Source organism: Colletotrichum spaethianum (genome assembly GCF_022836535.1).
Source record: "Colletotrichum spaethianum MAFF 239500 DNA, contig04, whole genome shotgun sequence".
In the NCBI taxonomy this organism is placed as follows: Eukaryota; Fungi; Ascomycota; class Sordariomycetes; order Glomerellales; family Glomerellaceae; genus Colletotrichum; species Colletotrichum spaethianum.
Window position 1 is genome coordinate 300,888 of NW_026054774.1, and position 12,057 is coordinate 312,944.

The following is a 12,057-nucleotide window of genomic DNA, read 5'->3' on the forward strand; positions in this document are numbered from 1 at the left end:
CTTTTGTCTCTGGTTGCCACGTACTCAACGAGATGAGCGTAGACGTCGGTGAGAAGCTTCACGTCACCCGATCTGAGTGTGATCTTCCGGTCTGCAGGATCTGTTCCCTTGGACGTGATGGCACGTATTAGGTCTTTCCACTCAGATTCTCAGCTCTCGGAGCTCGCCAATTCGTCTTTCCGAAATTCTCGGTGGAAGAAGACAGAAGTTCCGCGCCCAAGGTGGAATGCTTTGCAGATTCCCGTCGTCGGGTCTGGGTAAGCAAGTGCGTAATATTTGGCACCCTTCTGTCTTGTCTGCATCCTACAGATGACCTTCAGTGCTGTCTGTTCTGGGCTGAATCTCTGAACCAAACTCGACTGTGGCAATTGAGGAGCTTCCGCGAGTCTCTTGACACTGCACCCCTTCAACTTCATATCCCAACCGGGAACAGTCACCAGAGGCAGATACCATCCGACCCAGACACCCTCGTGCTTAGGATCAGAGCCAGTAGCAATCTCGGTATCCCGAGGCAGGTCAACAGTTCCCTTGATTATCTTCTCGTGGAGATCCTTCTTCAACTGTTCCATGTCTCTGGGCTTCTCCGACAGTTCAGAGAAGCGCAAGACTTGTTCCGTTTGTCTAGACGCACCTAGACCGTCGTCGTAAGCATGCAGCTTGACGGTTCACGCCATGTCGACCGAGAGCTGAGCAGGCTCCATTTCAACGATATCTGATGACACTCTCGAAGATTAATGACGAAGGAAGACCTTGTGAGACGATATGTTCAGGCTCAAGATAATATTAGTAAATCGGTCGTTTTGAAGAATATCTCCGAGCAGAAATTGCAAGATTTGGTAGTTAACTGGTGAAAGTATACTAAGTCGTGTATAACCCCAGACCAGTTGCGTGTAATAATAGACGATAATGAGGTTTTATGTGATTATAAGTAGCATCAAAGTGTATGCTAAGTGTTGGTCTGTATGGTTTCTGTAGACGACAAGTTGTGGGATAGAGGAGTTATTTGTAGGCGGGTTGGGTATTATATATGTGTAGACCTGCTGGATGGGCCAAAAAGGGAAATTACAACTGTACTCTTTCCATTTTCCATAATGTTTCCCTCGCTCTTTCCGCTTACCGCTGTAATATGTAAGAAAGAGGAAGGTACAAGGGTATCACAGGAAAGTACGAGGATATCACAGGAAGGTACGGTGATAGTGTAGGAAGGTACGGGGATAGCATCGGAAGCCCACATGGCTTAGGTAGGAACTACAGACGCTGATGCTTTGGTCTAGGGATCGTTATGTTATAAGCCGTATAACTCATAAACTTTGAGGTTCAATCTAATCGGAGAGTTTGTGTTTGTATATGCGACGCTTGGGTACGATCAGGAGCTAGTTGTTATACAAGGCGCTCTGGTGCTGGGACTTTCTGCTGATGTCTACCATCACAGAAACACCCTAGGTTGACCCAATGGAAATACGGCTCGTTGATCGCGTCCGAGGAAGGTCTAAAGCACTAGCCCCGCTACTTCCTCACTTGCAACCTCCTCACTTGCGGCTGCCTCACTTGGGCCTTGCTCCATTGCGAAGGCGGGCACCTCACAACTTTCTAAACCAACAACTACTTCAATCTCGCACGCTCGTACCATTGAAATTTCTTCCAGCTTCACAACAATTATAAACTTACCCGTGGCCAAGTTGCGCCACCACCCCATTAAATTCAACACCCGAGCCAAGCGTCTCCATTTCTGACATTATGAACAACGGCCAATTTCTCAAGCAGCGCAAAACGGAGTCAGATGATGCCAACATCCACAACACCCACAACCAGGGCATTCGGCACCGTAAACGGGACAACCAAGAGAGCGCGACGAATGAACAGGCGATTACAGCCAAGAAGGTCGATAACGAGGCGAAGAAGAATGCCGATAAAGAGATGCTAGAAAACTTGAAGATGACCTAAGAGGAGCTGAAAAGAATAAACAGGGCGCAAGAGGAAGTGGCCAGTTCCAAGCACCAGTCTACCTCCTCGAGCGACACCGACGCAGAGTCCACGGAGGCCAAGAAGTCGAAGAAGTCGAAGAAGTCGAAGAAGAAGAATAAGAAGAATAAGAAGGGCAAGGAAAGCGAGAAGAAGCGAAAGCGGCGGGAGAAGAAGGCAAAGAAGGACCGCCGAGACGCCGATGCCGACTCTGAGGACGAATGCAAGACCAAGCGGATCAAGAAGGAGAATGACGAGCTTGGCAAGCTGTCCGGTCCTTTGGACGACGCCGAGAGTCTTTACATGCCAGGGATCGACGACCATCGCAGCGAACTTCGAGAACGTGTTTCATGGACGAGCTCAGAGCTCAGCCCAGGGCGATCAGAAAGAACTCTTCAAGCGAGCTAATTCCATATTCCTTGCTCTCCGAGACGATGGTCTCATGGCAGCCCTCAAATAGGCAATCGAGGAGACTCCAGGCTCAAACAGTAGCACTAACTGAGATCATATCGACATTGGCCCGAGAAAATTCAAGGGTAGTCGGGAAGCCTCGTTCATTTCACGTGTTTCTCTAGTCATAGCAAGAGACATCTGAGCCTCACAAGGGAGAGAGGCTGGTAAATCATCACATAGACATTAGAATTCTCAAGAGTCTTCTTTTCATACCATAAATCACTTCTCCATACAGTAATTGTCATATCCCTCGATACTGCCGTGTGGAAGAAAGTATGCATGCCAAGGTTTGCAATCAAAGTATCCATGAAGACGGTCCTCGTCCCCATATCTCATCCTCATATGTGGCACTTAATAAACATACTATCGAGAGTCAGTTCAAAAGACTCATCGTCGATGAAACAAAGATGCTCTACCTTGAAGTACTTGTTCTGCAAGTCCGTCTCGTCTAGGAGACCTCGCTCATACGACTGGTGCTCGTTTTCTCTTGAAGTCGCATGTTCTGACTTCCTAGATCGGTTGCGGAGCCATAGGAGAAACCAGATACCACACAGGCACAAGATCTGCATACCGATGCAGAAAATCATCATTGCTACCCCCAAGGGATACCTCGGAGCCTGCTCGGCCTTGAAGAAGAAGGGGCCGACAAAGTTGCCAAGGCAATACCCGATGAGTAGCATAGCGTTCGTCGTAATCTTCTTAGTGTGTCCAGCGGTGTTGGCTGTGGCGACGGACATGGACAGCGTCCAGGTTGCAGTGTAGGCGAATGAGATCCAGAGGCAGGCAAGGCGACCGTAGGGGTTGGACTGATCAATCAGCCAGAGGCCGAGAATGCCGGCAAGGAAAGGGGCAAGACACATGAGCATGATGGCTATGCGGGCGTTGGGATAATACGAAGCAAAGAAACTGAGTTATGTGAGCATGGGTTGAATGTTCGGGACTGAGAGGCATGCTCACCACGCCAAGGGACAAAGAATTAGTTGAACACCTCCTGAAGGCATCTGAATGAGAGTGGTTTGGAGAGTCGAGAAGCCCATTCCTTTGATCACAAGACCTTGGAACTACAGGGGTATTAACAAAGAGCCTTGGGAGAACGATGTATGAACATACCGTTGTCAACCCGCCATTGGGAGCGTTGCTTGAAACAGCAAACAAGAATAATAGCCAAGTCTTAATGTCCGTCATGGCTTCCCTGAACTGGAACCACTTGAAGGTTTTGTTCTCGACTCCCGTGCCATTACCCTTGACGCGGCTGATGACCATCGCCCTCTCCTTCTCCGACAAGAACTTCGTTGTGAGTGGCGATCCGGGCAGGAACACTAGCATAAGAACACCCCAAGCCACAGTAATTGCGCCCCAAAAAAGGAACAAAATTCGCCAGCTCGCGATGGACCCTTGAACATGACCGATACCAAAAGTCACGATACCCGCGGTGACATATCCCAAGCCAGCAGATCCAATCCAGATACCCATTCGTACGGGTTGCTCCTTTCTTGAGTAATACATTGAAAATAACAACATTGTACCGGGATTAATCGAGGCTTCGAAAGCTCCAAGAAACGTTCTCGTCGCGGCAAGACTGGCGAAGTTATGCGATGCAGCGTGACACATGAGTACAGCACCCCACAAAACAACCGTCGCAGACATGAAGTGGTTGATGGGTAGCTTCTGCAGCAGGACGTTTGTCGGAAACTCCCAGAAGAGGTAGCCCAGGTACAACAGCGCACCTGCCCAGGAGTACTCTGAGCCAGTCAGACCAATGTCCTCGCGGATACCGAAGACGGCGGCATAACTCAGGGTAGTTCGGTCGATGGACTGCAACGCGTAAGTGATGCAAAGTAGCGGCATGAGTCTGAGGTCCAGCCGTCTCAAGAGGGCCGAGCTTTCTTCCGGATCGATAACCTCGCCTTCGGACGTATCGAGGAGTTCGAGGGCTTTGGAAGGCCCCGAAGCTATGAGCTCTTCCTTTTTCGTCATGTCTGTCTTCATGATTACTTCCCTAATTCGTTGTGCCCCTGAAGAAGAAAGAAAAGGGATCGTGGGACCAGTAGTTCGAGCCAGTCAGTCTTTGACGAAAGTCGAAAAACTTAAGACTATATGGCCATCGGCGTGTAAGTGATATGCCTACTAAGTGTGCCTATTCTTCGGGGGTGGCTCCAAGATGTGACAGATAAGAGTGGTTGGTATGGCTGGGGTAAGTGGTTCCTTCCCGCGGAAAACTCTTATCACCGCCTGAAGTCAACCGCGGTCTTGACTTACTACCCCGCGCACAACGCTGCAGTGAAAAGCCGGATTGCCGATTTCTATTGTGGTTGGTACCACGCAATCAGCATTGATGAATACTTTCAAACTAGAGGAGGGTCAAAGGCGAAGTATAGTTCAACAGTAACTCACCCATATGAAAGCAAGCGCTGCTGACAAACCTGTTCTATACGGAACAAAAATGTATCTGACCTACAACAACGTTCACATAGAAAGCAGAAGAGAAAAACTGAGATTTATCCAACTATCATGTGAATTGTAAATCATATATATGGCAAACACCCCGTCTTGACCCCGGATTTGAAGTGCCGTGGTCTCTTAGACATCACTTGTAAGTTCCTTATTTGTCTTCAAGATACAGACCTTCATCCGGAGGCGGAACGCCGTACCAATCCAGGCCTAGTTTATCCTCGGGATCGGGGTCAGGCATCTGATAATACCCGTCATATCTCCACCAAGTCCGATCTTCCCAAACATCCTCGATCGGTAAGACTCCCTCAGCTTTCATCTCATCCCTGATCTTCTCCACGCCGCGCCATACCCTCAAGATATTCTCGCCAGCGACCTTGGCAAGCTGTTCCTCTGTCGCACCGCGGTCAAGGATAGCTTTCAAAAGGTTCGGATAGCACTTGACGTCCTCCAGGCCGGGGATGACAGACGCAATGCCATCAAAGTCTGAACCGAGGCCGACGTGATCCCAGCCAATACGCTCAGCGATGTAGAACAAGTGATCGAGGACCATGTCCATCTTGGCGTCCCTTCTTCGAGTAGTCACATGCTCAGGGACAAAGGTGACCATCACAATGCCGTTGTTGGCAGGGACCATTTCGAGGATATGGTCCGGCACGTTGCGGGGGCAGTCGAAGACGCCTTTGACGTTGGAGTGGGAGAACATGATTGGTGCGCGGGAGAGTTCGAGAACTTGCTTTGCGCAGTCCTCTGAGACGTGGGAGATGTCTATTATCATTCCTGCGGATGAAAAGTCAGACGAAAGTCAGAGTACTCACGGAGGGGGTAATGCCTACCTAGTCTGTTCATCTCGACTACTGCCGAGCGTCCCAGCTTAGACAGGCCACCATGGACTGGCCCAATCTTTGATGTTGAGCTGTCGGCAAAGGCATTGTTACAGACATGAGTGAGAGTACACTCGTAAAGTTAGTATCATGCTACACGAGTCTCATCCTACAATAGGTATGCTTGACTTACGTATCTGACACCCAAACGGTAAAAGGCTCTGATTATGCCGATGCTATTGCCAGCCATGTGCAGTCTGCACGGTATCTCAGTTTCTTGACTTACACAGCTATATACCATGTCGGATACGTACCCTTCGATGCCAATAGAGCAAGCAATCCTGCCCGACTCATAGATTCCCTTCACGTCATCCGGTCCACGCACCAGCTCGAAAGTCTCAGGGTACGACTCAACAAGACGCAGCGTCAGGTCGATCTGCTCGATCGCGTCGCGCGCCATATCCGAGTACTCGGGAGTGGAGAAGTTCTCCGCGGACCTGAGACATGGCACGCAGATGGACCAGAACTGGCCGCCGACAGCACCTTGTGAACGCCGTGTAAGTGGTTTGGGTGAAGGAATCCATGACGCAGGCGAGACTCACCTTCCCTCAACCGAGGGATATCCGTCATGCCCCTCTCGAAGCCATTTGCAAAGTCGAACTTGGGGTTGTTGTGTATCTTGCCCTGGAAACATGCTCGCGGCTGCTGCGGTAAGTCATTATGGCCATCAATGAGAGGTGTCTCGAGAAGGACTCGTTTGACTCGCTCGTCGATGTCGAGTTTTTGATAAGGGTGATCCGCTGGCGCCATGGTTTGAGAGACTGATGCGAGTTTTGCTTCAATAATGACACAGCCTTAGCTTCCAAGTCGACTTCGGGAGGCGGGTTATCAACAGCTCAATTGTACGCGGCAACTGTTGAGTTGTGACCGGGGTTGGGGCGAGGAGTTCTGGTAACAATTGGGTTCCCCTCGGCCAATTGATGCGGATTCCCCGCGCAAAAGGGCGACCCATAGATATGGCCCCATGGTCTGATTTGGCTGCCACGCACTCCGAATCCTTCAAAGATGGGGGATTCGGATAGCCAGGGTTGACCTTGTTTTTTTAAAGCTCAGGTGTTGATAAGAAACAAGATCATCTTATGATTATACGGTAGATCGACCAGTCACAAGCAATACTCTATATAAACGTGAAAGTTTAGTATTCGATGATGAGGCCTGCAGCGGTATCACTTTCAGGCGACCTTCCAGCAAGATAAGAGATATTCGCACACCTACGCAACTCGGCTGATAGTACAGCGAAAAGGATATCGATCAAGGTGCGACACAGACCATAAATAGGAGACCAGCCCAGAAGTGCTGCTTTCCACTATAGCGAGCAATCTAATCAGAATCAAGCTCATCATACAACAAGTGACTGGGAACCGAAAAGGAGCATACATGATAAAACAAAGGGAAAACCAACACAAGGATATAATTGAAATAGAGAAAGTTGTGCTTTCATACTTCATCACTCATAACAAGGAAGGAAAACATCATCCAGCCAAGCTCCCAAATGATTTTGGTAATCTACTTTTTATTTGCTGGCTTTTTGCTGGGTTGCCGCCGGGTGAGGACCTTCATCTCAGGATCGACGACAAGGGTTTTGAGACGATCATCAATATCATTGACGCTATTAATGATAGTACGATCTGGAATGTCGGGTGTTAGGGAATATTCTGGTGTCATCACTTGCAGCCCGGGTACTTACGATGGGTGTCACGAAGTCGCAAGGCATGCTTGAAAGTGTCGGCGAGTGCCGCTTGTTGAGTCCCGCAATCGTCCCAAGAATCTCGGATGCCATCCAGAGAAAGTTTGAGAGAAGCCGATGTCCTGAAATGTGTCGCATAGAAGACTGCAACAGCGTTAAGTAATGGCGTCGCATCGCTCTTCCGCAGAGACGGAGCTCTCAACAAGTCTCGGTAGATGAACAGCAGCTGCCACAACGACGCCCAGACTGCCGGCAACTCGTTATCCGGGATCTTTTTCGGGGAAAGATACTTGTCGAGTGCGCGGAGCGCGTTGCCCTCGAATGATTCAAGGGCCTTTCGTGCAATGCTTCTGAGCTCTCCCTTTGCGAGTAGCGGTAACGTCTTAAGGGTGTTGACGTTCTCTTGGATGAATTCGAAATCCTCCTCACAGCAGATCTTGTACATAATCTTCATTTTGTGAACGTTGTTGAGGAGTTCCATCTTTCAACCGTTAGCATAAGATTGTGCAGCATGGGGCAGGTTTCCATACTTGGGGTCGTCTGGGGGTGAGGGAGCCACCTGAGCGACAGGGAGCGGAGTAATCCTTGATGAAGAGCTCGACCAGCCCTTCAAAGGTGTCTTTGTCTTCGGGAATCACCAAGCTCTCACCCCATCTGACCAGCTCGTCATACGAAGGTACCCCGTTGTATCCTCTGGCAAGAATGCAACCTTGGTAAAGAGGTCGCTGACCATCCTTCGACATGCGACAGTAGTTTTGCAAAGTAGTAGAAAGCCTCGCTCCATTCTGGCGGCGTTTGAACACTACATGACCTTTGAGGATGTTTTCATAGAACTGTGACTGTACAAACCGGAGCGAACCTTTCGCCTTCAACTCGTCTTCCTTATCTAGTATAGCAACTGGTATGTATTAGCGCAAGGTCGTAAGATCGTTGGAGGTCAAAACTCGAGCAAGGCGAAGAAACTTACAACGCGCAGAGGACGAGTCAAGGGCGACACCGGCGAGGTCTTTACGAATGCAAAAGCTCTCTTGGTCCCTAGGATAGGCCCTTTTGCACGTGTCACATGTACCATCAGGTGTGCATGTGACCTTCTGAATTCGGCATCTTGTGCAGGATCCGATGGACCTGACTTGGTTTGTCCTTGACGGGTCCTTGACGATCCGTTTGCTTCCGCTTGGACTATTCGACCGTGGCCTCTTCCTCGTAGGAACTTCAAGGTTTGGCTTTCTTGGGGGTTTGGTGTCTGGTCGATACGGGGGAAGAGGAACGGGTCGTGAGGATTGGTGAGTTCATTGATGCCAGCAGGGACCAAGTCGTCGTTGTCATAGTCTTCAGAGGCAGGGGGGCCATAGTCTGTCAAAGGGGATTCCGGGTTGGACGGCAGTGTCTCGGGGGTGCGGATGGATGATGTCTCTGTTGTGCTTCCAGAGTCATGTAAGGACAGTGGAGTACCATCAGCCATGATGAGGGGAGGGTCTGAGTTGTCCTTGTAGTCCTGAGTATAAAGGTTCCAGTCGAAGCAAAAGTCGAACAGGTCATCCTCACTTAAGACCTGCCCTTGACCGCTACTAAGACCCCGCTGGGTGGTCTGATAAGCCGGTGGGTTGGAGCCTGAGCGTTTTGAATTATGATGCCGGTCCAGGAAATAGTAAATCTCATTTTGGTCGACCTCCATCTTGGTCATGTAAGTCGCTATGAGAACAGGGGTGTAGTACAAGGGCAAACGCGGAGGTCCAGTGCTTCGTCAAGGATTGCGGGAATTGAATTGACGACTTGGGTTGTAGGATGGAAAGTGATGAGGGGCGTCAAGACTTCTCGCACACACCCTGTTATACCACTCCCAGCTGAGGCTCTTCAAGATATCCATAGCTTCGACAACCTGCACGAAGCTCACAATCACTTCTTCGGTGAGAGCCAGGTATATTATTGGTCAATGGCACGATGCGCCCCATATAAGTATGCCAATCAGAGCCCCTTGGTTCACCGAGAATTGCATCAAGTTCATGCTTGGACAAGTCGAATGTCCTCTGGGGTAGTTACATAAGCGAGCTGACGATAAAATCCACGTGCTATAAATGGCGAGTGTCCTACCTGTAGAGACACGGGATTCCGTCGCTGCCTGCATGCGAGGGGTCGATTTCAGGACCCTAGACATGAACATATCAAGGAAGGACGTAGCACGCCATCCATCTTGAAATATGCGAAAACAGGCGATACTTTGACAATCTAACGTTTTCTTGTGCCCCTACTAAACTATAGTTTCTTTCTCTCTTTCATATCAACCTTGTCCCGATATGCAAGACGTGTCACCTGTGTCTCCTTTGGCAACATCTGTAGCCCGAGTCCAGTAGGCGACAACGACCAAGACACGGAGGTCCCACAAGCCATTGCTGGTGGCTTCTTTGTGGGCTTCGTGTCTTACTGCTGGCATGTGTAGTTGGACGTCGCAGCGGCGCCCGCTTTTTTTCGTTTTCCAATAGTCCTGAAAAGGCTCAATGAGAGCGCCCTTGTCGGGTTCCTGGGCCGGAGTAAAAGTTGTCATCTGCAATCGTCAGGCTCCTTCGCGCAAGCAATGCGGACCAGACGACTGGAGAGTTGAAGTCAAAATATCCTGCAGGGAGTCTAGAACATGGCGAAACCAAGAGACAACAAAGAGAGGTGGAACTGATGTCCGACACGGAGAAATTGATTTTGTTGGCGTTCCGTCCCCGGACGTTCGATAGCGGGGCACAACCGGCCAGGAATGGCGGGGTTGAGGTCGCCAACCGTCCAGCTGGCAGCACTTTAAGCTGCTTCCATGTGGGATGGTCCCTGTAAAGGGGACGTGCGCTCCCTGCATTGACGGCCCCACTCAGTCAAACCCATCACACGTCACTTTCTCAACGATTATCGGATCGCGCCATGTTTCCGACCGTCTACAGCTCCGTCGCCGATGCTTGGATTCTCTCCTCCTCCAACAATGCGAACAAGCTGAAGCTATTGTCACCATGGCGCCCAGTCTACTATCATATGTCCCTATCGTCAACCGCTTCGCCTCGGACAGCGAGCAAGCGCAAGCCATTGACATCCCTCCCGTCGAAGTTCACGATGTCGAGACCGATCATGACAGACGAGCCAGATGCCTCAAGCACCTGCTGAGGGCGAACCACGTCAACCACTCCATAATTTACCACAACCTGCAGTTCGACAATCATATGCCGCACATCCTCTCTTCCGCCTACCTTCTCGGCGCAAACGAGCACCAACTGCAGATCATATACGAAACCGAAGCGAAAGAGCTTGAACCATGGAAAGAATCTCCGGCCGAGGTCACCGAGGACGATTGGAGAGACCTCCTAGGGGACAAGACGTACCAGAGAGCGTACCTCGATTTCTTCGAAGACTCGCTGGCCTACAGCTCATACGACTGGAAGAAGGTTGTTGACAAGTTCATGTTCACCGGCGAGGAGCCCCTGGTCCATGGACTCATTGGTGGCCGTACGTACCATTCAGAGTACTGGCGTCGTCGTGCATCTGCTAACCCCTCATGAAGTTGGCCACCCCCTCATCCACCTCGGATACGCATACGAGATGAACTCCAAGGAGATTGCCATCGAAGCACTCGCCCTGACAGCCACGCAATACAACTTCTTTCACAAGTACCTCGACGAGAAATCCTACACAAGACCCTCGCCGTTCAGCTCGAAGTCGACTTTCGAACTAATCGATAAGCTGGCAGGAGACAAGCGTTTTGATGGCTTGTTCAAGGAGCCGGCATTGCATAACCTTGATGTCTTATTCGAAAAGCACGAGAGCCTTGTCCTGGAATACTGGAATGCTTGGACCATCACCGATCCAGTAAAGCAATTCCAAGAATCCCAGGAGCTTGCTGTTGCACTTCTTGTTGCGACGGTACCCCCTGGCACTCACGGATACAATTTTTTCATCGTACATCTCCTTACGACGAGCCATGCAGTTCGCATACTGCTCCCCTTCATTCCGGCCAAGTTCCATATCGGCTTGGTGAGGGAATGGTGGCTTCTGGTCCTTGCTGTGTATATATCTCTCCTGCGACCAAAGATTGATCCTGACAACGTTGAAACGGATCTGAAGGCGCGACACTGGGGCCATGTTGAGCACGAGGCTCTGAATTCACAGTGGGCGACAGACTCTCACTATGTCAAAGGTTAGTCCAGCATTCCGACAATTCTATTGGTGTACTTTCTGACAATTTTGCAGCCATTCGCGCTATGAAGGAGGCGGCCAGGACATGGGGGGATGTACATGAACGTTACCTAGCATCTGCTCTGACCTTCGTTGATAACTACCGTGGATGGGCCTTCTGAGCGTCGAACGTAGTGTGTGCTGCTTCAACGAGGCATGGCTGAGCCGGGATGTCGTTCCCTGACTTATCCCCCGACTAAGCGGATGTCTCGGTGTCATCGTGCGCTTTTGGTCGAGTAAATTGTACAACAACGGCGTATATAGGCATGAGAATGAAACACGAACGTGTAATGAAAGCTTTGATACCTCTTCTTAAGCCGAATGCTAGGTATAAGCCGGTATCACTATGTGACGCTTGAAGGAAAATACTCTAGATAGAGCTATTCTAAAAGTATCTGGATAGCTCGACAGGATATG

General features: G+C 50.1%; 8 protein-coding genes across 8 annotated transcripts; 2 read left to right on the top strand and 6 right to left on the bottom strand.

Moving 5' to 3' along the window:
• Positions 1 to 149: 149 nt before the first annotated feature.
• On the bottom strand, positions 150 to 569 carry ColSpa_02096 (uncharacterized protein; the record flags this gene model as incomplete). Its single annotated transcript, XM_049268308.1, has 1 exon — positions 150 to 569. One exon carries the CDS (start codon positions 567 to 569, stop codon positions 150 to 152), a length of 420 nt encoding a protein of 139 aa, XP_049124265.1.
• Positions 570 to 1,737: 1,168 nt separating this feature from the next.
• On the top strand, positions 1,738 to 2,370 carry ColSpa_02097 (uncharacterized protein; the record flags this gene model as incomplete). The annotated part of the gene is made up of 2 exons (XM_049268309.1): positions 1,738 to 1,881; positions 2,002 to 2,370. 2 exons carry the CDS (start codon positions 1,738 to 1,740, stop codon positions 2,368 to 2,370), a joined length of 513 nt encoding a protein of 170 aa, XP_049124266.1.
• A 383-nt stretch (positions 2,371 to 2,753) lies between these two features.
• Positions 2,754 to 3,281, bottom strand: ColSpa_02098 (putative transporter; the record flags this gene model as incomplete). The annotated part of the gene is made up of 1 exon (XM_049268310.1): positions 2,754 to 3,281. One exon carries the CDS (start codon positions 3,279 to 3,281, stop codon positions 2,754 to 2,756), a length of 528 nt encoding a protein of 175 aa, XP_049124267.1.
• An 87-nt stretch (positions 3,282 to 3,368) lies between these two features.
• Positions 3,369 to 4,404, bottom strand: ColSpa_02099 (putative transporter; the record flags this gene model as incomplete). Its single annotated transcript, XM_049268311.1, has 2 exons — positions 3,369 to 3,476; positions 3,526 to 4,404. 2 exons carry the CDS (start codon positions 4,402 to 4,404, stop codon positions 3,369 to 3,371), a joined length of 987 nt encoding a protein of 328 aa, XP_049124268.1.
• Positions 4,405 to 5,017: 613 nt separating this feature from the next.
• ColSpa_02100 (putative dipeptidyl peptidase 3) lies at positions 5,018 to 6,500 on the bottom strand (the record flags this gene model as incomplete). The annotated part of the gene is made up of 5 exons (XM_049268312.1): positions 5,018 to 5,646; positions 5,703 to 5,823; positions 5,884 to 5,947; positions 6,005 to 6,233; positions 6,293 to 6,500. The coding sequence occupies 5 exons, from the start codon at positions 6,498 to 6,500 to the stop codon at positions 5,018 to 5,020; spliced, it is 1,251 nt and encodes a 416-aa protein (XP_049124269.1).
• A 756-nt stretch (positions 6,501 to 7,256) lies between these two features.
• Positions 7,257 to 7,891, bottom strand: ColSpa_02101 (uncharacterized protein; the record flags this gene model as incomplete). Its single annotated transcript, XM_049268313.1, has 2 exons — positions 7,257 to 7,378; positions 7,438 to 7,891. The coding sequence occupies 2 exons, from the start codon at positions 7,889 to 7,891 to the stop codon at positions 7,257 to 7,259; spliced, it is 576 nt and encodes a 191-aa protein (XP_049124270.1).
• A 725-nt stretch (positions 7,892 to 8,616) lies between these two features.
• On the bottom strand, positions 8,617 to 9,112 carry ColSpa_02102 (uncharacterized protein; the record flags this gene model as incomplete). Its single annotated transcript, XM_049268314.1, has 2 exons — positions 8,617 to 8,647; positions 8,706 to 9,112. 2 exons carry the CDS (start codon positions 9,110 to 9,112, stop codon positions 8,617 to 8,619), a joined length of 438 nt encoding a protein of 145 aa, XP_049124271.1.
• A 1,312-nt stretch (positions 9,113 to 10,424) lies between these two features.
• Positions 10,425 to 11,607, top strand: ColSpa_02103 (queuine tRNA-ribosyltransferase catalytic subunit; the record flags this gene model as incomplete). Its single annotated transcript, XM_049268315.1, has 2 exons — positions 10,425 to 10,914; positions 10,970 to 11,607. The coding sequence occupies 2 exons, from the start codon at positions 10,425 to 10,427 to the stop codon at positions 11,605 to 11,607; spliced, it is 1,128 nt and encodes a 375-aa protein (XP_049124272.1).
• Between the last annotated feature and the right edge of the window lie 450 nt (positions 11,608 to 12,057).